The 22479-nt window shown below is 39.8% G+C and overlaps 1 protein-coding gene across 8 annotated transcripts in view; it reads left to right on the plus strand.

Annotated features, from left to right (window-relative positions):
- The window catches only part of LOC121506081 (peripheral plasma membrane protein CASK-like), a 102888-nt gene that overhangs the window by 18338 nt on the left and 62071 nt on the right, over nucleotides 1-22479 (plus strand). For all 8 annotated transcript variants that reach the window (XM_041781598.1, XM_041781595.1, XM_041781601.1 and 5 more), the window contains 2 exons: nucleotides 13649-13761; nucleotides 22135-22240. In XM_041781598.1, the coding sequence (XP_041637532.1) occupies nucleotides 13649-13761; nucleotides 22135-22240 (219 nt within the window). The remainder of the gene's footprint in view (nucleotides 1-13648; nucleotides 13762-22134; nucleotides 22241-22479) is intronic.

The following is a 22479-nucleotide window of genomic DNA, read 5'->3' on the forward strand; positions in this document are numbered from 1 at the left end:
TCAGTCCTCTGGCTTATTCTGAGATGGGTAATTAAATAGCTTGGACGACATTTAAATTTTCATTCATGGCTTATAGTTTTTAATGGACTGATGGAAGTTGCTCCTTTGAACAGATGCAATCTTTAGCATACAAATGTGACACTAAATGATTTGCTGCAGGAAGGCCAACAACACCAGGAGTTTGTCTTCACTTAGAGCTAGTTATTTTTTTTAGTCATTTATACGATGGCTATGTCTAAATCATCATGCTGGTTTAACAAGAAAAAACCCATCAGCTCCACAGCGGATATTTTTATATCTTTTCATGCTGTATGGTTAGCCTTTCATGTTGACAGGCTTGTCAGATTTGTGTCAAATGTGACAAGAGAAGAATATCTTACTGTCACTGCTGGCTTGGTGCGTTTATTTCAAGTCTGAATGAATTAAAGATTGGTGCATGAAAGGAGCTGTTATAAATGTAATCATAAGGACTTTTTATTGATTAATAACTGGGGTGCTTCGACTTTAAAATGTCAGAAAAACAACAATGCAAGACTCAAAGATGATAAATTTATACATTTATTTACACCGGATACCTATTAGTTGTTACCACAGTGGCAGCTTTTATTCTTGGGGTCCAAAGAATACAAGAGAAAACACACAAGATCAATGAAATGCACAGCATTAGTAGAGAAAAAAACACATAAAAAAGCACACAAACAAACCAAGAATATAGACCAAATGGACTGCTTTTCAATAACAGTGTCCCTAAGTATCTTTTTGAAATTTATTTTACAAGGAATCTTGATTAGTGATGTGCTCATCCAACTTTTTAATCTTCTAGCTCAGAGTTCAGTCAGGAACACTCTCGTCATACTTTTACATTTTATTGCAAAATGGATCTACAGTTTTAACTCGCAGAGAAGGCTCTGATCAAAAGATGCTCCCTGGATTAGCCAAGCTGCATGCTTTGACTTTCCAGGGAGTGCATGGCAAGAAACCCCCATGTGTATTAATACGTCATTGACTATGCATACTGAATACAATAAAATTAGTTCAAAAGCATTTAGTATGAATCTCGATATGAAGGTGAAACATGCCAGTGTTACTCACCCTGCTCAACCAAAGAGCCTAACTGTTGAAAAATACCTTTATAAGAGCCAAAATCAAAGTGGTGAACAGTGGTGAAAATGGGTTAAAGTGGCAATAAAAAAAAGTTAAAGCTGGTAAAAAAAGGTCAAAAAGTGGCAAAAATGTGGAAAAAAAAATGGGTGACCGGGATAAAATAGGCAAAAAATGGCAAAAACTGGGTGAAAAGTCACAAAAATGGAGAGAAAAGTGGCTGAAATGGGTGAGAAGTAACAAAAATGGTGTTACAGATGGCAAAAATGGTCATAAGGGGCAAACAAATGAGTGAAAAGTGTTTAAAATGGGCAAATTGCAACAAAAAGGTGGGAATAATGGGCAAAATTGGGAAAAAGTGACAATTAATGGCAAGAGGCAGCTTTATTGGGAAAAAGGGAAAAAAATACAAATTTTTAAAAGCAGGATAAAAGAGGCAAAAAAGGTTGAAAATGGCAAAAATGGCAGAAATTGGTAAAAAGAAGAGGCAAAATTTAGCCTATAAGAGCGAAAAATTATTAAAAGTGGCAAAAAATGCAAAATAGGGCAATGGAGACAGACAAGCCCACTGTAGAAGTGTGGGAAACAAACTGATTAATGCTACATGCATTGTATCATTTCTCAGGCCAACGTTTCCCTTTTTAAGGTTTCCTGGGGGAGTGATGTTTTAAATTAAGACATAAAAGAGCCATAAATCATCACAAAAGAGCTACATGTGGCTCCAGAGCCACACGTTGAGGATCACTGCTTTAAGCTATAAAGGAGGTAGCTGGGGTGGAGGATGTTCAGCTTTGCCAGCAGCAGTGTGGTGCATCAGCAAGCAGGGATTAGGGAGACATATTTGAATACACCGCTGTGTTGAGAGAAAGATGTGGGAGTGGGAGACGACAATTGGGATCAGCTGGCCGTCAGCTGATCACAGCTGGGGGTATGACTGCAGTGTCCTGCACGAACTAACGCTGAGCTACATTTTGCAAAAAAGCTGACTTCATGTAGCCAGCTCTGTCAGAGTGACCATCAGGTTCTTGGTCTCCTCTCTTACTAAGGCCCTTCCCCTCAGATTGCTCACCTTGGTCAGGTGACCAGCTCCTGGAAGAGTCCTGGTTGTGCCAGACTTCTTTGATCTGAGAATTCTGGAGGCCACTGTGCTCTTGGGAACCTTCAGTGCAACACACTATTTTTGTAGCCTTCCCCAGATCCGTGCTGTGGAACAATCCTGTCTCTGAGGAATACCTTTTGAATGCACTGTAAGTATGGAGGTTTTCAAGAGATAAACTACCCTAGTTTCAAAATATCACAATAAAGAATTCATTTATTTATTGCTAAAATTATCTGCTGTTTACTTTCAAAGGTTTTGTCTGACGACTACTACATTTGAGCTGATTTTACATGTTTACCTAGTGAATATGTACACCTTAAGTCTCTTTAAGGACACCACAGGCAGTAAATTCAGCTCACATTACGTAGGAGTTGTAAATATGAGTCTTTGCAGTGATATGCAAGGTCATAGTTTGTATTTTCACTGTTTTGGATTGCTGATTTTGTAGGTATCCCTCTACTGTTTAGCTCTGGTTGCATTTAATAGAACATGAGAGGCTGTTGTGCTGGAGGACCCAGAGTTCAAGCCCCCAGCTTGGCACACATCCGCTCAGCTAAAGTCCTGAAGCTAGACACTGAATTCCTGCTGGGATCAATACAGTGTCACATTATTGAATGTGTCATCTTCCCATCTGTTTTTTAAAAGGAACACATCAAGGGAGAGAGATGTTTGTGTCAATAGAGAGCGTATGTTTGTTGGCTGCCTTTGGCTTTAACAGCCACATATTTTGATGCTTTATCCATGCTGTGAAGTTTGATTTGATGCTATAGTCAGTATAGTAATCTCCGTCGCTCTCTTGTCTTTGCTGTGAACTTTGGATCCATGCACATTTGAGTAGCCCACTCACCAGATCAATAGCTGTGAATGGATGCTGTAAAGTTAAATCTTTCCTTAAAAATGTAAGCCACACTCCACAAAGTGGTTTAAACAAACCTGGATCCTCTTCTTCCTCTCACGTAGAGAGAAGGATTTTCTCTCAAAGCTTAAGAAGCTCCTGAGGGTATCTGTGCTCTAAATTTCAGGCTGCTACCAGAATGCTAATTTCCCCGCTAATAATCAAAGGGTTGTGTGCCTCTCGTTTGCATAAGGAAACACTTTGGATTATTGTTGCCTAGGCTCTCACAGGCTGCAGTCGAACAGCCCTGAACTTTGTTGAACTTGTTAAATTAACAGTTTTGCACTTGAGCTCAGTTTGGGCAGTAGGGCAGACAGCACTTAGCTGAAACGCCTCCTGTTGGAACGGATTTTTGGGTTATTTTTTTCTCTTTGAAAGCAGCAGCCTCTTTTTAAATGAATGAAGAGATGAGCTGGCTCTCTGTGTTAAAAGGCGTCAAATATAACTCATTTACTTTTGAATCTTATGGAATAATACTGTCAAATCTATCATCAATCACAGAAAATGTTAACTTTTCTTCAACTTAATGTGGATGCCAAGTATTCCCAGACATATTAAAACCCCATTTATTGGCATAGGTAGATGAAACTAATCTGCACTTGTTGGTCTAACTTTTTATAAGCGTCCTGCAGAGTGAGCGGGGCTGATCTTGCGTATTTGCAAAATGTCAAAATAAATATTTCAGCCTACTTTTATCTGATTAAATCTCAGTGAACATTACCTTTCTGGATCCTACGTTATAAAGGTTTTAATTTTTTGATTTCTCCTGTAAAAAGTAGTGCAGGTATACCATTGCTCTCAGATGGAGAAGAAAAAAAGAGACAGACTTGAATTGATCATGTCTCCTGATGCGAAGCTGCAAATAGCTACAGACAACAATGAAACTACCCATGCCATCTTTCTGTCACACTAGAGTTAAGTATCATTAGTTTTTTTCCTGGTACTGGTACTAAATCAATGTTTTTATACAGTGCCTGTGCCTAAACGGTGCATAGTCACTTAAGAGCAGGGGTGTCCAAACTTCTTCAGCAGGGATCCACTAACAGAAATCTTTAAGGATGGTGTGCAAACTTTTATATTCCTCACCATGAGGATATTAAAGTTAGTAGGACCAGTCTAATGTAGGTAAAGACATGCTTGGTGATTGGATATGCTTAAATGGCTGACAAGGAAATAGCCAATCATTTTAATGATTTTGCTGTGGCCGGTCAGATTTCAGGGGGCCCTGGTCGACCCTGGTTGACCCTGGCTACGGCTTTCTCCACCCCTGGAACATGATTGTGCTGCTGTTTGTGGCCCTTATAGCAAATATGTTTATGATTTAAAATGTTGTCACAGTTTAGTCACAAACATCAAAATCAGTAAATTCTGCTTGTTGAAATGTTTGTTTACCTAATCAGCATGCTAGCACTGTCTAGCGGTCTAGCAACGTTTCATTTGCCATGTGGCCATATTTAATTTAATTTGAAGAATTTCTTGCAGGCCAAACAGAAACGGACAATGGGCTGCATTCGGCCCTCAGACCATAGTTTGGACATCCCTGCTTTAAAAAGAAAAAGACCTTGTTAAAAGTTTGTGAGATGCTGTATGGGTATCGTAAATGATTCCAAGAAATATCTTTATAGGATAGGGGTGTCCAAACTTTTTCCTTTAGGGGCCACATACAGAAATACATAAGGATGTTGGGGCCATTTTTATACACCTCACCTTGATATTAAAGTTAGCAAAACCAATCTAATGTTGGTTAAGATATGCTCAGTGCTCGAGTATGCTTAAATGGCTAGTTGATGGCTGACAAGTGAAATAGCCCATCATTTTGGTCTTTAAATGAAATGCATTTTAGTTTTAGTCACATTTTAGTCATTTCTACCCTTTTTAGTTTTAGTCTAGTTTTAGTCAATAAAAAGTCCTCACATTTCAGTCTTTACTTTTAGTCCAAACGTTAATTTTCTTGCCTAAATCTGGTACCAAATCATGGTAGTGTGTTCTCTGCACTCTGCCAAACCTAGGGTTTCTGCTTTCTACAGCTGAGAGGCAGTACAGATATAGCTGAATTGCATTTTGACAGACTTACCCACATTGGAGTAATATTACGGATTTTGAATGTCTGACGAAAACTACATTACATTTTAATCTAGTTTTAGTCATGGAATAAAAGGCTGTCGATGAACATTTTTAGTCATAGTTTTAGTCGATAAAATTAACACTGCAGCTGTGGTTACCACTGGCTCCGCCCCTGGAACATCATTGGTGCTGTTATTTGCTGCTATAATCCATTAGGGTGTTATGAATCAGGGTATTTTTATTATCTTGGTTGCCAAAATCTTAAATATTTATAGTATCGTCTAAATTTTTCCTGAAAAAACAGCAATAAATCCTTCTTGTCAAAATGTTTGTTTACAGTATTAGCATAGTAGCACTGCCTTGTGCTGAAACTAATAAGAATAACACAGTGTAGCACAAGCTTCCTTCTCTATTGAGGGCCATATTTAGTTTAATTTGAATAATTTTTGGGGGGCCAAAATGGCAAAAATGTGTTAAAATTTGTAGGGGAAATGGTGAAAAGGGGTAAAAAATTTGACAAAATTGGTGTGACGTGGCAACAGTGTAGTTTAAAAAATATTCATAGTGCTTTTAGGGCATCTAAAACACTTGGTGGTAGTAGCACATATTCAAACAAGAACTTTGAAGGCTGAAGTGGAGAAGGGTTCCATGTGAACAGCAGTTGAACATGGGTTAGTTGGTCCTAAGAGATGTCAGTCAAACATGGGATGAGAAAAGGAAACCAGTGTAACTTAACTCATAAGAGGACAAATTTCATAACATTTTTTTTACCTTTTTTGGGTGGCAGGGTATTGAAATGAAGCATTGATATCTGTGTTTTTATTCAGTCTGATAGGTATCGGGTTTGTTTGTACTGGTACCATGCGAGTTCCAGATTGCTATACTCATCCCTGTGTCATTCACATGTAAACAACATTGCCAGCAAACATAACAAGCAGCAAAACATAACAAATATTTAGTGTTAGCTGTGTAGTAGAGCCTTCTGGCAGCATTGCTGTAGCCTCGAGTGGCTTTGTGTTGAAGTTTAGACGGAGCATTTGACTGGGATTAACGGCCTGAATTGATATTGACAAGCTGTCAAATGGTTGAAATGTTTAGCATTTCTAGACTTCATTGCAATTAATCCTTAGCTGGATTTTGAAATTCCACCAGTTTTTTGTACTTGCATGTGATTTATGTAAACACTGCATTAAAAACACTGTTACACTTATGGACCTTGGTCACATTGAGTTAAATGCATTACTGCATTAATAAAACGTGCACTAGGATTTCACCAGTTAAGGCAAAGCTTGCATGACATATAATCCTTTTTTGATGGATGACTGCAAACTCTGTCGTTATAATATTTCATATCCTAATGTGAACATAGAGGGAGGCTTTTTGTCCTGTTTAGTGTGTTAAATTTTCAGCTGTAGGATCATTTAGCAATAAAACAAGGGAGCTTTGCTGAAAGCAGTTTCCTGTAAATACTTAACATGATTTAATAGAGAGAAATCGCTGGTGAAGGCCGACTGCTGTGTGCTACTGGTGAGAATTTACACAATAAAAGATACAGGATGATGAGTGAGGAACATCAAAAAAAAAAAAAAAAAAAAAACAAAGCTGAGCATTCTCCCCTCAAAAATGTTAGGACAGACTAATCTGGTGAAATGTGCTTGCTAGCTGCTGGCCACAGCTAAAGAGCAGAATGCAGCTCGAGGCGAAGGCAGTTTTTCTCAGGAGAAATGTACCAGTGATGTTGAGTCTGCAGCTACAGATGTGTCCTGTCCGTGTTTGTGAGAGAACAAAATCAGAGAGGAAACATGGCGTCTTTCCAGCGTGGATCTTAAAAACACTCCATCCATCCATCCGTCTGTCCACTCTTTGATTTGCATAGAGCGGAGGGCTGAAATGAGCCAAGGAGCCGTCTGTAAAGATTGCCACTTTGGGCTAATGTTTGATGACTGCCGCTGTCGGATGTGAGCCGTGTGTGGGCATTTTGTATGAGCCCACTCAGCACAGCTGTGGTGATGTCAGAGCGGCATGCGGCCTTTCCACTTCTTTGCACATACACACACACATGCACACACTCTTTTCTTCTCTGTAACACTTACTCGCTCCCTTCTAAGGCCTCTATAATAGCTACTGTACATGGCTGAATGCTCATTTAGTATTTTATTCCAGATGATGAGATGAATCGCATACTAATTTATTAAATTAGATAGCTGCCCTAACCCCCCTTTCACTCGCAGCACATGACTGTTCCAGAAACAGGTCCATTCGGGAATTGATTCTCTCTGCAGCTCCCTTGAACTGACAGCCAAGATTACAAATGGGGTTGATGCATAAAATCTGGCAGGTTCACCCAACCTCACCTTATTGCTTAATGGCGGTAATGAGTTTTATTGACATACATTAGATCAGTGCCAAGATGGCCAAAACTCTCACTGCATCATTAGTATCCCTGTGTTTTAATTTCCCCAAATATTTGCCATTTATGTATCATTTTAACTCAAATATGTATCTATCAGGCAGAAGATGATCAACAACGGCCAACCTTAGTACCTGTACATTACATGTCTAAATCCTGACGTTTGATTAGCAAGTGAAGAAATTCAGTGACGTTGACAGTTTACTCCTGCTGTCCTTGTAAGATGAGGACATCTTCAACAAAATATGGTAATGTGCCATCAGTTAAATTTATCGGCATCGGCTTGGTTAGCAGCTGTCTCATCAAACATAATGTAGCCACTTAGGAGCAATGAAGAAACAGATTTTAGATGTTTTTACAGCTTTACTTCACAGGACAGAGCAGTAGAAAAACTGGGGGGAAAGGCTGGCTTCAACTCAGCCGCCAAGAAAGACAGATTTTTAACTTCTCTTTTGGTCATTTTCTGGTTTGAATTAACATGTTGGTTTGTTACAAAGAGGTGGATAAGTCTGTGAATAACACGTTTTAAGCATGATTATATCCTGATCAGGCAGACAGTCGATGCAGACTAATATTGACTGCTTCTATAGGCTGGTAATTATGGCCTATAAAGGGTGACAATCACTGCTGATATAGGCTGATGTTGACAGCTGATACAGGTCGATAATGTCAGCAAATCTGACCAATATTTTTCCTGAAATATGCAGATATTGACAGCCAATTTAGGCCGATGCTGAAAGCAGATATAGGCCAATATTGACCGCCTATAATGGGGATAACTACAGTCTATAAAGGCCAATACTGACAGCTGATTTAGGCTGGTATTTACGATTGACATGCACTGATACTGACAGCTGATGCAGGCTGATTTTTACAGCTGATATAGGTCAATATTAGCTGGCGATATAGGCTGGTGTTTACAGCTTTTTTAGGCCAATTTTGACAGCCAATACAGGAAAAGAATTAAAGCATATTAGACCAATAAATTTTACAGTTAGAGGCTGATGTTGATAGCTGATACAGGCTAAAATGAAAGCCAATTTGACCTATACATTTTGACAGTTAAATTCATTATGACATGCATGTTGACCTAAACATTAAGACAGCTAAGAGAGGTCAGTGTTGACAGCCCATATAGGCCAATATTTACAGCTGGTACAGGCCAATAATGACAGCTAATTTGACCAAAATATTTTTCTGATATAAGCTGATATTGACACCGATACAGGCCTATAATGACAGCTAATTTGACCAAAATATTTTGCTGATATAAGCTGATATTGACACCGATACAGGCCTATAATGACAGCTAATTTGACCAAAATATTTTGCTGATATAAGCTGATATTGACACTGATACAGGCCTGTAATGACAGCTGATTTGACCGAAATATTTTGCTGTTATAAACTTATATTGACACCTGATACAGGCCGATATTGACAGCTGATACAAGCCAATAATGACAGCTAATTTGACCAAAATATTTTGCTGATATAAGCTGATATTGACACCGATACAGGCCAATATTGACAGCTGATATAGGCCAGTATGTATAGCTGATACAAGCCAATAATGATGGCTAATTTGACCAAAATATTTTGCTGATACAAGCTGATCTTGACAGCTGATAAAAGCTGATAAAGACAGCAGATTTTACCAATATTTTTTGCTTATAAAGGCCAATATTGACAGCTGATGTAGATCCATATTTCCAACCAGTACAGGCCAATGTTTACACCTGTCATGTCCAATATTGACAGCTAGTATAGGCCTAAATGAACAGCTGTCACAGCTGATATTGACAGCTTATGTAGGCCAACTATTACAGCTGGTAGAGGCCAGTATTGACAGCTGATGTATGTATTGACAACCAATCAAGCCAACAATGAAAGAAAATTTGACCAATGCCTTTTCCTAGGCTGAAATCAACAGCTGATATAGGTAGAAATTTATTGCTGATATAGGCCCACATTGACAACATTTATTTTGGTTGTAATTTCAGCTGAAGTTTTTATATCTTGCACTTTAGGCAACATTATAAGCCAATATTTGCAGATACCAATATAATGCTGATTATATCGTGCATACCTAGACTTAGGTGTCCTCTGGGTGATTCTGAGATGTCATAGACGTCGCCTTGTGTTTTTGACCGAATTTGAAATTGGTACAATTTAATTGCACCCTAATGCACTCGGTTAAGAGACCCCTAATCTCACTTACACTCCTATGCAATACCATTAAGTCATATAGACAGAAAAACCTTTTAGTCTTACCATGGTTTAAGGAATGCTTACCTAAATAAAAGCTTTGTTAGCCCTTCTTAACATCCTCTGTCTTTTCAAGGATGTCCAAGGGAGGATGTTCTTTCATTAGATTCTCCTTAATTTAGTGTTTTTACTTGTTTAATTATTGGATCTGTTTGTTTCAGAGATGCAGGGACATCTGAGGATAATTCAGCTCCCATTAGAAACCTTGTGAAAGATGGACCCTGAAGGAGTCCTAACCTTTAAACAAACCGAGCCAAGGTTGGCTCGCAGCCTCTGTGCATGCTGTCCGCAGGAGAGTGCAGATTTTTAAAGGAAACTCATTTATTTCTACTTGTTTTAATCATCCTAACTTAAAAAAATCTCCTCCACTGTCTGATAGACGTATTCAGTGCATGTTCTAAACTTTACCCAACAGTTGAACTCATGAACCGTCTTACTTCTCGTCAAATCAGGACGCCCTACAAACTGTCAGCGTTTGTAGTCAGATTTTGTGTCTTTTTCTACATTGCGAAGCTTTTTTAAAACTATAGTAAAGTTTGTGAAGAAGCTCCCTGGAGTGCTCACGCAGCACAGCACACCTCTTTTTAATAAGAAACACAGCTGCTGCAGCACATCACCAGGGAGGGCAAAGGTCACAGGGTTGTGGGATCATCAGCAGGATTGTCATGAAGCCTGAAGGGGAGAGTGTTGTGTTTTACGCCTCTGTTGGCCAACGGCCGGCACACATGCTGGCTGCATTTGTTTGTACGGGTTAATCATTACAGCAGATGTGAGAGACAAATGTGAGAGCCAATCAGCTGCTGCTCCTGCCCTAAAACTGGATAACTTTTACTGTTTGCTTCAAGCTAACACTGAGCAGCAGTCCATTTGCTAAGGCACCTAAGCTAACACCAGCTAATGGGCACCTCTTTTCTTTTTATTCATACGGGTGTTTGTGTGCATTTTCATTAGGGCTGGCTCTGCCTTCTGAGGGTTGTAGACCAGAAGGATATAGAGACAGCTGTAACACAACAGGGCAGTGTTTGTCTATCCCTTAGAGGACCAAAAATGTGCAAATATCTTGACTTTTGTGTCTAATCCCACCTCTTCATTACTGATTGAATCTTCATGCTTGATGCTTTGGTTTGATGGCAAATAATTACCAAACACATGTGAGAGTGATCAGACGGACAAGATTCTTCACGGCGCTGACCTGTGTGTTAATGTGAGCAGAGCCATGCGGTGTGACCTGAGCCGTTGGTCATACATGCACTCCTGAACATGTGTGGAAAATCTTTGGCAGCTCGCCCCAGAAACCCTCCTGAGCTCCTCGATCACACGGTTTCCATCTGACGTCAGAATGGAGGTTATCACGGTGAAAATGAAGGAGTGGGTTTTATTGGTGAAGACTGGTGTCATTTTCTCAGACATTATTAATGCTGGATAAACCTGAGATTTTCTGTTAAAGCAATTACATCTAATCATTACACACTTTTTCACAAGTATTTTCTGATATGATCAAGCTACCCCAAATGATTGCAGAGATTTTATTTGGAATCAGGCAGGGACTGTCTATCTATTCCTCCTGATTGTTCAAGTTGTTCCTTCTCTTTCTGCATCTATGTCTTCACTTTTTTCTGCATGTTTCTTTTCTTTTTCTGAATTCCCTACTTCTCTCTTCTACATCTCCCTCTTCTCTTCATGCATCTCTCTCCTCTTTTTTTGCATTTCCCTCTATTTCATATCCCTCCTCTCTTTCTGTACCACCCTTTTTTTTTCTCTTTCTTTGGAGCTGCCTTTTGGCTTTTTTCTGCATCTCTTCTCTTTTCCGCATCTTCCTCTTCTCCCTGTCTGTCACTGCCTGTTTCTTTTGTATCCTTCTTTTTCCATTCCCCTCTTTTCTCCATCTGCATCTCCCTCTTCTCTTTTCCTGCATCCCACCCTTTGCCTGTCTGGAATTTCCTCTCTCTTTATGCCTTTCTCTGTATCGGCTGCTTCTATTTTTTCTGCATCTCCCTCTTCTTTTTTATGCATCTGCTTCCGCTCTCTTCTCTCTTTCTGAATCTCTCTCTTCTTTACGTTCCCCTCTATTTCATGTCCCTCCTCTCCTTCTGCATCACCCTCTTCTTTTTCTGCATCTTGTTCTGTATCTTACTCTTCCTTTTTGTATCTCCCCTTCTCTTTTTTGTGTGCGTCTGCTCTCTTGTTGTGGACTCCCTCTTTTCTCTTTCTGCATCTCTCTCTCTTTTCTGCATCTTCCTCTTCTCTCTGTCTGCAGCTGCCTCTTTCTGTTGTGTCCTTTTTTCTTTTTCCTTTCCTCTCTTGTCTCCTTCTGCATCTCCCTCTTTTCTTTTTTTCTGGATCTCCTCTCTTTTTGTGGACTTTCTCTTTTCTCCTTCTGCATCTCTCTGTCTTCTTTCTCATCTATCTATTCTCTCTGTCTGCAGCTGCTTTTTCTTTTGCATCCTTCTTTTTCCAATTCCCTCTAGTCCCCTTCTGCATCTTCCTCGTCTCTTTTTCCTGGATCCTACCCCTTGTCTGTCTGGAATTTCCTCTCTCTTTGTGCATCTTTCTCTGTATCTGCCCTATTTTTTCTGCATCTCCCTTTTTTCTTATTTTTGCAACTCGTTCTTCTATTTTTTTTGTTGGCTCCCTCTTCTCTCTTTCTGCATCTTCCTCTGTCTGTAACTGCCTTGCTCTTTTGCATCCTTTCTTTTTCCATTCTCTTGGAGTCTCCTTCCGCATGTCCCTCTTCTCTTTTTTCCTGCATCACCCCCTTCCATCCTGGAATTTCATCTGTCTTTCTGCATCTCCCTCTTCTCTTTGTCTTCAGCTTCTATTATTTGCATCTCCATCTTCTCTCTCTTGTTGTTTTTGTTCTTTCTCATGCATCTCACACTATTTTCTGCATCTCCTTTCTTTTTGTGGACATTTCGTCTTGCTTTTTGCATTTCTTTCTCTCTTTTCTGCATTTTCCTCTTCTCTCCGACTGTAGCTGCCTCTTTTTTGCATCCTTATTTTCGTTTTCCATTCCCTTCTAGTCTCCTTCTGCATCTCCCTCTTCTAATTTTCCTGCATCCCCCTCTTCTCTCTCTTTATCTGCCACTTCTGTTTTTACTGCATCTCCTTCCTCTCTCTTTTTGTGGACTTTCTCTTCTCTCTTTCTGCCTCTATCTTTTCTGAATCTTCCTCTTCTTTCTTTTTTGCATCCTGCTCCTCTTTCTTTTTTCATTTCCCTGTAGTCTTACTGGAGAATAAACTCATTTTAACCCTGAAAATGTGTTCTGTTTATGTTTATAGTAATAAACCCGCAGGTATCTTTATCTCTCTGTCCCTCTCTTTTGATTTTTCAGTATCTTGAGCATATCCTTGGTGGCTGGACTACATTTTTCTGCACAAAATGCCTATATACTGCTGAACACACACGCTTTATAGCTTCCATATGTCAGCCCCATCGCAGTTATATCCGGAAACACAACCTTCAGTATATGCCACCTCGTTTCCCCAGAAATAAACCTTGAAGAGTGGGTCTCCCTTGCTCAGGTCTCTATAATAAAGCTTTTATTTTAGCTTTTACAGCTGTGCTGCACACCGCTGCTCTGTAATTCTCACTGGCACAAGCACACAGGCTAAGACGCGTAGCTAACCAACCACTGCAAATCCAGAATATTCTCAAGAATGGCATCATGTCTGCACACAGCACTAAGCCGTGTGTGTGTTTGTGTGGATTATACATGCTTTTTTGGTCAATGCCCAGTGAATGTAGAGGGTTTTTTTTTTTTTGACTGTGGGATATTTTGTTTCTGATTACATGTGTTTTTGTGTGCCACAGGGGTCCCTTCAGCGTGGTGAGGCGCTGCATCAACAGGGACACGGGGCAGCAGTTCGCAGTGAAGATCGTGGATGTGGCCAGCTTCACCTCCAGCCCTGGACTCAGCACAGAAGGTGAGAAACACAGACAGCCTGCTTGGAGCTGTTGACTTTGATTAAATCTTTCAGTGTTTGTTGTTGTTGTTGTGCACTCACAGCACCAGATGGGCGGCGTTATAAGAGCCGGGGGGAGAGGATAGTAGTCAGGGATGTTGTCAATCATGGAGATTTACTCTTTTAGACAGACTTAATTACATCCTTAAAGTTTAACTCAATCGTGCAGTGTGCTTTGTGCTTTAACAGAACAATGTGCAGAATTTTCACAATGTCATATGTATTTTTCAGTTGAGCATTTACATCAACTCAGATATTTAGAACTGTTTTCAAAGCCAGAGAAATCCCTAATTTTTTGTTATAACAGGAGCTGTTATAGAATATTTATTCCCCGGACCCCCCAGTTTTGGGGTTTTTCTAGGGTCTTTAGTCAGGATGTCTATTTTCATGTGTGATGTGCCTGATATACTCTGTACAGGGTGGCTAACATTAGCAGCTAGCTCCTCCAGCCTTCATTCCTCTTTGCAGTTTAATAAAGTGCTTTTTTGTGGCCTCTTTTCATTTCAGTTGAGTAGTTATACATGAGTACAACCCTCGACATCCTACAAACCACTATTTCCATTTACTACTTAAAAACCTGCCATACTGCATTGTTCCTTCTACAAGCTAACGGCTAAGCTTCTCATTTTTACGTACGGTGAAGCACCGGGGAGCGGTCAGAGAGGAAGGCAGCGGCAATTAACTGAAGCAACAGTGGCCTCTAGTGGCAGGAGGTTCATTACAGTTTAAAAGAGCATTATAGACTGGGATTTCAGGCCTGTTTTTATAAAAGATGATGCAGACTCTTGAATCTTGCACCAGCTAATTTAAAATATGAATTTAGCTCTTTAACTGTGTTTATCCCAACTCTTTAGACCAGTTTTCCTGAACCCTGCTCAACCAAGGAGCCAAATTGTCGAAGAAGACCTTGCAAAAGACTTACAACAGATAATCTCTGGAGCCAAAGTATAATTCTGGGGAATTATATTTTGAATTAATACATAAAGTAGCCCCAAATCATCACAAAAGAGAACACAAAAGAGCCACATGTTGGGTATCACTGCTTTAGACACACCTTTCTAGGGGGCTAATAATTTTGAACCTGGTTTGGACCCCAGACATCCAAACTCGAATGTTTGGAAAAGCTGTGTTACTATGGAAACACTGAAATTTTCATAGGGGGCTAATAAATGTGACCTCATTTGTATATGAATGTAGTTTAGACTTAAATCTTGAGTCCTTAGAGCACACTTTAAATCAAAAGAATAAGGGTGAACGTACGTTTGAATGCATCCCAACAAACTGCATGTGACACTCTTAAATCCATCAGAGTCATAATGAAAATGAAACTGGACGACACATTTGACTGGAAACAGGAAGCCAACCTTTCCTTTCTCTCCAGCCCCAAAAGTCTTGGGATTATTTAAAGGCACACAGAGAGCATTTAAGGTCAAACCCATTCTCATATGTAATAAATACAGGCTCAGATGAAATAAAGGATTTATTGACACTTCTTTTGTTTGCTGTATGTTTGTTTTTGAGGTGAGTTTACGTGTATAAAGCTCATCTCCCCGTGTGCTTTAGTGCTTTGTCACGCTGCGGTCTACGTGTGTGTGTCATGGAGAAATGGAGACAGATCATAGGTGTGTGTTTGGGTGTGTTGGTGCTAATGCTGGCGTTCACTACGGGCCATCTGTGATGCCCCCGTCAGAGATTAGCCTGGTGGCCAATAACAGCAAGGCCAGGAAATGACCCAACGGAGGAGAAACGGTTGAAGTGGAGATTTACACCAGTGTTTCCCACAACATGTCCGAAATAATTTTTGATGTTATCATGAAAGAAAGCTGAATAAACCAAAAACAGTTTTCTTCTATTAGAGATTTGGAACAGAAACTATCTAGTTGTGGTCAGATGTAGAATTTAGCTTTCCTGCAGAATATGAGGTGACCAGATGGACGAGAGACTCGAGATAAATAATGGAAGTATTCCTGACATTGAAGTAAACTCAGAGAAATAAAACAGCACCATAGATTAAATCTGATTTTTGAGACACTATGTGAAATATTTATGATTTCAGTGATTGTATGTTTATTTTTAAGCTGGCCATTTGACATGCTTCTCCTTTTTTAACCTTTGCATCTGTTTAAGATACTGGAGAGCAAAAAAAAAACACATTGCATTAACTGTTTTAGGTGAAATAAACCTTAAGAAAAGGATTAGGAAAAGTTTGCAGATTGCAAAGGTTGGCTTTAGGTCCAAACCACTTCCACCTGACTGAAGAGCCTTTTTTGTTAGTGTGACTGAGGAAGTTTTGAGTGCGAAGGCTGAGTAACTAAAGCAAAAATTGAAATTTAGATTCAATTTGATCAACTGCAGATTTGTAAATCACAGACGGCGCGATGTTTCTTTAACTTAAAATGTGTGCCAAAAAACACCAGCTGGATGAAATTTGTTTTCAGCAGAGATATATCCATGCAAACATTCAAGTGTCTTTTTTTTTGGAATATTTTCGAAAAACTCCTACTTTTTTGTTTATTATAGAAAATTGTTTTCCTGAATCAAGTAGAGAGTTACATAAAAAGATATTTCCCTTCAACAATTCATATGAAATTTGCAATATGAGTCAAAATAATATCTAATAAAAATATATTATGAAAAATAACAAACTGAAAATTAGGGATGCCTGATATTATTGGCCTGATATTCGCTTAAAAAGTCAAATATTGGTATCTGCATATGTCCGGATTTCTGCCAGTATTTAAAACTGAATGAATGAATGAATACCAGCATATAGTGACTGTAAATTTTTGCCATCTGTGCTTATAAAGTTTTAGGCTCGACCAACAGACCCACACCAACTGAGGTGTTTTTCTTTGTTCATTCTCAGTCTTCAACCTTCAAAGTGTTTTTTCAGTATTCAAGTTTGTTTCTTTGTTCATCCTCATACATTAAAATGTGTCCAAAGGACTGAAGTTTTTAGGTCTAAAATTCATTCTTGAGTGCTAGTATGGAGGTCAGTATCAGCTAAAATTAATCAGTAAATATCGGCATATCTGCAAAAAATCCGATATCCTGCATCCCAACTGAAAATCAGACTGGGAAAAATATGTATTCAGGATATATTAATGTTTCTTTTCAAACAAGATGAAGGCTAAGACAGTGTTGTTATTGATATGTGTTATGTATTGATTTTGACTTAGACTGACTGTTGGTGAGTGTATTTCTAATTTTTTTTTATTTCTGCTCGCTGATTCTGTGCCCTGTGATGTTATTACGTTAACTTCACTGAACTTGCAAAGTAGATGGATTTGCCAGACTTCATCTTAAAAAGCTCCAATCCACAACGTCTGTGCAGAACCGAAAACACTGTTTGTACCAATCAGCGTCATTTGAGGAGAGGAAGTTGATAGCTATGGGCGGGGTTTAGTTTAGTCAAAGCTGTTTGCAATGGATGCTGCTAGTGTGGTGATTAGCTTGGGTATAGCTTTAGCGTAGCGTCAGTTTTATCTAAACTTGACCACGTTCTTGCATGAAGAATGAAAACAATACTTAAAGCTTTTTGTGATTTTGCTTTTCTCCTGGTCTGCTTCGGTGTGAGTTTGCAGTCGTCACCGTGGGGTCTACCCGTGTATTCTATGGCTGCTGCCTCTAAGCTCGGATGTCGCTGTAGGAAAGTGGCAGTTTAATCGAAACTTGACGGCATGTCATTTTTTCTTGTCCATCTTATTGGCCCGTCATGAATGTGACAGACAGAACGTTCCTTCAGTCACCTTCAGAGTTTTTTTTTCTTTTTCTTAATAAAAATTTATTTTTGGGCATTTTTGTGCCTTTATTAGATAGAGGAGGACAGTGAATAGAGTTGGAAACAGGGTCAAGAGTAGGGGAGAGACATGCGGTAAAGGGCCTCAGGCCGGACTCGAACCTGGGCCTCCCGTGTACATGGGGAGCACCTTAAACCACTGGGTAACCTGCTCCCCCTTCCAAGTTTTTTTGAAAAGTCCTGTCCTTTGTGCTTTCGCTGGGAACTTTCCCAGATGAATGTGAAATATTTCCATGCAATGGATATTTGAAACAGTTGATCTGGCTCGTTAGCTTAATTAGCTTAGATTGGAGCTTCAATATTACAGATGTTGCTGTGACACTCTGGGATTTTTGAGATTTCAGTGCTGTTGCATAAGATAGTGAATAACTATCACTTTTATACATGTTCAAATAAATAAAAATAAAGTAAAGTAAACTAGAGTCAGGGACGCCACTATGACAATGAAGTCAAGCAGTTGTTTTTCTACATGACCACATTTCATTGTTTCACCCTCAGGTGCGTCGTTTTACGTCTATGTCTATCAAATCTGAGAAGCGGCATAGATGGAATGATGTGGCTTTTTTTTTTTTTTTTAATTTCAGAGCAGATGCAGGTTTGTTATTGCTTTATATACTGCCATTCAGCTAAAATCGGTCAGGATTTAAATTTTGGTCCTTATTGCCCAGCCCTAATTTAAACCATGCAGTAGAAGAGTAGAAGTAGCAGTGATATCCAACCTCCTTTAAGCTGCGTTTTGACTGTTCCACATAAAATTATGTGCATCTCAATGAAACTATAAAACAAAGTGAAAGCTTCACTTCATGATTCACCTAACCTGAAGTTACACCTAAAGATAAGAATCCTTCCCTGACTCCCACATTTCTGACATTTAAAAAAAGAAATCAGGCAAAGTAGAGAGCTGGAGAGCGGCCAGATCTGGAGAGTGGCTTCCTGATTAAAACCAACATACATCAGCACAAACACCAGTGGAAAGGCGGCTACAAGCTGAGTAACAAACGTCTGCAGTTATATATGAATATGTTTGTGAGCTGGTGAGGGAGTTGTTGGTCGTGTGAATGATTAATGGTGTAATTAAAAGTCTGGGAGTATTGAACAAAAGCAGACTGACTGAGCGTCTGGATTTGTAGACACATAAATACACTGAACAGACCACGCTCAATCAACTTGCAAGCTTTGTGGCTGCTAAATTACAAAGAAAATATACTATAGGGTCATTTCAGCATATTTGGATAGAAGCTAATTGTTAGTTATTGTAAAGAACATACTGGGAATGAAATTCATCAGTCCCTCTGAATAGTAAAACAAAACCAAGCATATAGAACAGTGTGACTTAAGTCAGCTGTCTTACTGTCTGGTTTATTTGGCTGTTTCATATTTAACTTTATTTTTGTCCCTTTTTTGGAGATTTTTTTAACATGTCACTCCTCTGGCAGCCAACATGAGTCATGTTTGTCATAGTTAGAAGCATCTTTGTTTGAATTTTCCATCACCGACAATGATTGACGTCTCCAGCCAACGGTTTTCTAAATATTTCAAATCATGTCACGTTTTTTTTTTAAACTATTATTTCACTAGACAAAGAAGTCATGAAGCCAGTGAGGTCTAGTAAAGACAGCCCCCAAAAGCCCCCTGCATACTGTTTGACCATTTTTAAAGTTAGACCTTTATAAATTTCAATAAAACTGCAGGAAAGGGAAAAATTGAACACTTTTCTGTGGCAGTTTTGTGCCAGATGTCCAAGTGCATTGTGGTTTCAAGCTATGTGATTGATTATCTGATACGGATACTGATGCAGTGCCCAGTCATTTTCCTGCTGGAAAACAAATATTCTCCCAAGCTGTAGCACCCCAGGATTTTTTTTTTTTTTTAGATTTATTTTTGGGCCTTTTCATGCCTTTATTAGAGAGAAGAGGACAGTGGATAGACACAGAAACAGGGAAGAGAGTGGGGAGAGACGCGCGGTAAAGGGCCACAGGCCGGATTAGAACCCGGGACGCCTGCGTACATGGTGCGTGCCTTAAACCACTCGACTATCTGTGCACCCCCAGGCTCCAGGATTTCCCCTATCTCTGTCTCTCTTTATCTCTAGCATCCCCACAACATGGTGCTGACACCAATGCGCTTCACAGTCGGGATGGTCAAAAAGCTCAATTCTGGTCTCATCAGACCAAAGAATTTTCTCCCACTTGACCACTGAGTCTTCCACATGCCTTTTGCTGAATTCTAGTCCAGATTTAGTTTCTTAATTCTCTTTTCCAGTCTCCCATAAAGCTCTGACTGGTGAAGAACCCAGCCAACAGTTGTTGTCTGCAGAGTCTCTCCCATCTCATCTGCTGAAGCTTGGAACTCCTTCAGAGTAGTCATAGGTGTCGTGGTGGACTCTCTCACTAGTTTCCTTCTTGAGGACGTCCTGATCTAGGCAGATTTACACACGTGTCACAAGTCTTTCATTTCTTCATGATGGATTTAACTGAACTCTGGTGGATGTTCAGATCCTTGGAATTTTTTGTGCATCCATCCCCTTACTTATACTTTTCAAAACCTTTTCTCTGAGTTGCTTGGAGTGTTCTTTTGTATTCATGGTGTAATGGTAGCCATGAAGACCGATCAAGCAGTGACTCTTTATACCACTTGAGACACATTCGCTGCACTCAGGTGATCAGTATTTCACAAATAATGAGACTGCTAGCACCAATTGGTGGGACTTCTACGGTTAAAACATAGACAAATCATACTGGCTGCAGGGTGCGCTGGGAAAATACCCAGCATGTCAAATTGCCAGTCCTTATTTTGAAACTGGAAGACAGGTGATGACGTGGGGACAGGCTGAGCCTGAACCTTTCTACTTGTCATCTTTTCTTATCATTGTGATTGAAAGCCCCCTGGTGGTAGAATCTGTCAAAAATCATTGCATCTATAGCTGTTCTGCCTCTCAGCTGTAGAAAGCAGGAACCCCAGATTTAGCAGAGTGCAGAGAACACACTACCATGATTTGGTTCCAGATTTAGGCAAGAAAATAAATGCTTGGACTAAAAGCAAAGACTAAAATATGAGGAATTTTTATGGACTAAAACTAGACTAAAATGCCTTAAGTTTTCATTGAATTAAACTAGACTAAAACTAAAAAGGATAGAAATGATTAAATGTGACTAAAACTAAAATGCATTTCATTTAAAGACTAAGACTAAAATTACAAATCGCTGCCAAAATTAATGCTATAATAAGACAATATGTGCACTTAATCATTCTAACTATCCTAAATCGCTTGCAACAGAGACATCTGAGCCCTAGCAGTCTTTGGGTGATGATGCAAGGGAAACAGCCAACACTGGACACTTTCTTTGATTTCTTTAAGCTTTTGTTACCTCAGTCATGAGGACCAGGCCAGCTGCGAACAGCAAAACCTTTTCCCTGAAATTATCATGCAGCATATTGAAAAAAATTCTTCAACATTGCATCACAAAGCCGAGTCTTGCCTTGACCTTCAGTGTAAGAATTGATCTGAAATTGGCCCAGCGAGTGGCGTTGGTTTCATTCAGGCTGTTACAGCCCTCTCTCTCTCTCTCTCGCTCTCTCTCTGGCTCCCTCCCTCTGTCTGAGCCTCGTCCTGGTTGCGGTGCCGACACAGGGCAGCATTGTTACATTTGAGAATAGATACTCGATGAGACAGGCCGGGGACGAGCGTAAAGAGCGGAGAAATAATGAAGGCGAAGGAAGAGCAGAATGGGGGCTCTGTAGTAGGGACACAGCGTCGTTTCTCTGCGTTGCATAATGATACTGGTCTGTCACGACACCATGAGCACACTCACAAAGATCAGTAGACTTGCAGATGGGGAGTGGAGTGTGTAAATGAGGTTTTTATGGAGTGAGAAGCTCAACAACTGCACATTATGTCTGTCTGCTTCCTCAGCGGTCCTGTCTTATCACTTGTCTCACCAGTTGTGTGCTATTAGATTCAATATTGTGTTTTTAAAGAGCAAATACACTGTACAGCCCCTTCAGTGTTGTTCTCTTTAATGAGGCAATCAAAACACGAGGAATACCAGAGTCATTTTGTAATTCTATTCGCAGTGTCATCTGCATACGGTGATAATTAGAGGGAATTATGTCGAGGAGTGGGAGCCAGATGTGCATTTATGTGTGCAATTAAAATCCTATTCTAGTGCTGCTTCATCTAAGGAGACAAAAACTGCCTCAGTGTGTCAGAATGAAGTTCCTGTGTGTGTTTATGCTCTGTATCTCCCTCTGGTGGTAGAGCTGTGAAGTACAAGAAGGATGCTTGATATGTCCTCTCTGCTTAACCTGTCACTGAAGGGACAGGAAGTGATTTAACAAAGCAACAAGAGAGTGTCTCTGCACAGAGGCCTTCCACTGTTATTTTACAGTAACAAACTTGAAACAACAGTGCAACTTAAGGATTAAATATCTGGAAAAATTCAGGCTAAAATGAGATAACAGCTCTGTCCCTTAACCATGAAACTCTGTTGACCAATGTGAGCGATGTCTGACCAAACTCTGGTTTCTTCCTGCAGATCTGAAGCGAGAGGCCAGCATCTGCCACATGCTGAAACACCCCCACATCGTGGAGCTGCTGGAGACGTACAGCTCTGATGGCATGCTTTACATGGTCTTTGAATTGTAAGTTTATGCTGCACACTCAGGCAAGCATCATGAAATATGTACAGTGCCTAACAAATTTATTAGACCACCTGCCAAATTTGTCTCAAAGACCATCCAGCATCATCAAGTGCTTTAATGCGGACTATTTCATTTTCAGTGAGCTCTCCACGTTTTACCATTTTGAACAGGAATGAGGGATTTCAAACTGAATTCACCCAAATTTGAGCTGGCTCACTGGGCTTCTGTGAGAAGTCAGA

The sequence above is a fragment of the Cheilinus undulatus genome, linkage group 24 (assembly GCF_018320785.1).
Source record: "Cheilinus undulatus linkage group 24, ASM1832078v1, whole genome shotgun sequence".
NCBI classification, from domain to species: Eukaryota; Metazoa; Chordata; class Actinopteri; order Labriformes; family Labridae; genus Cheilinus; species Cheilinus undulatus.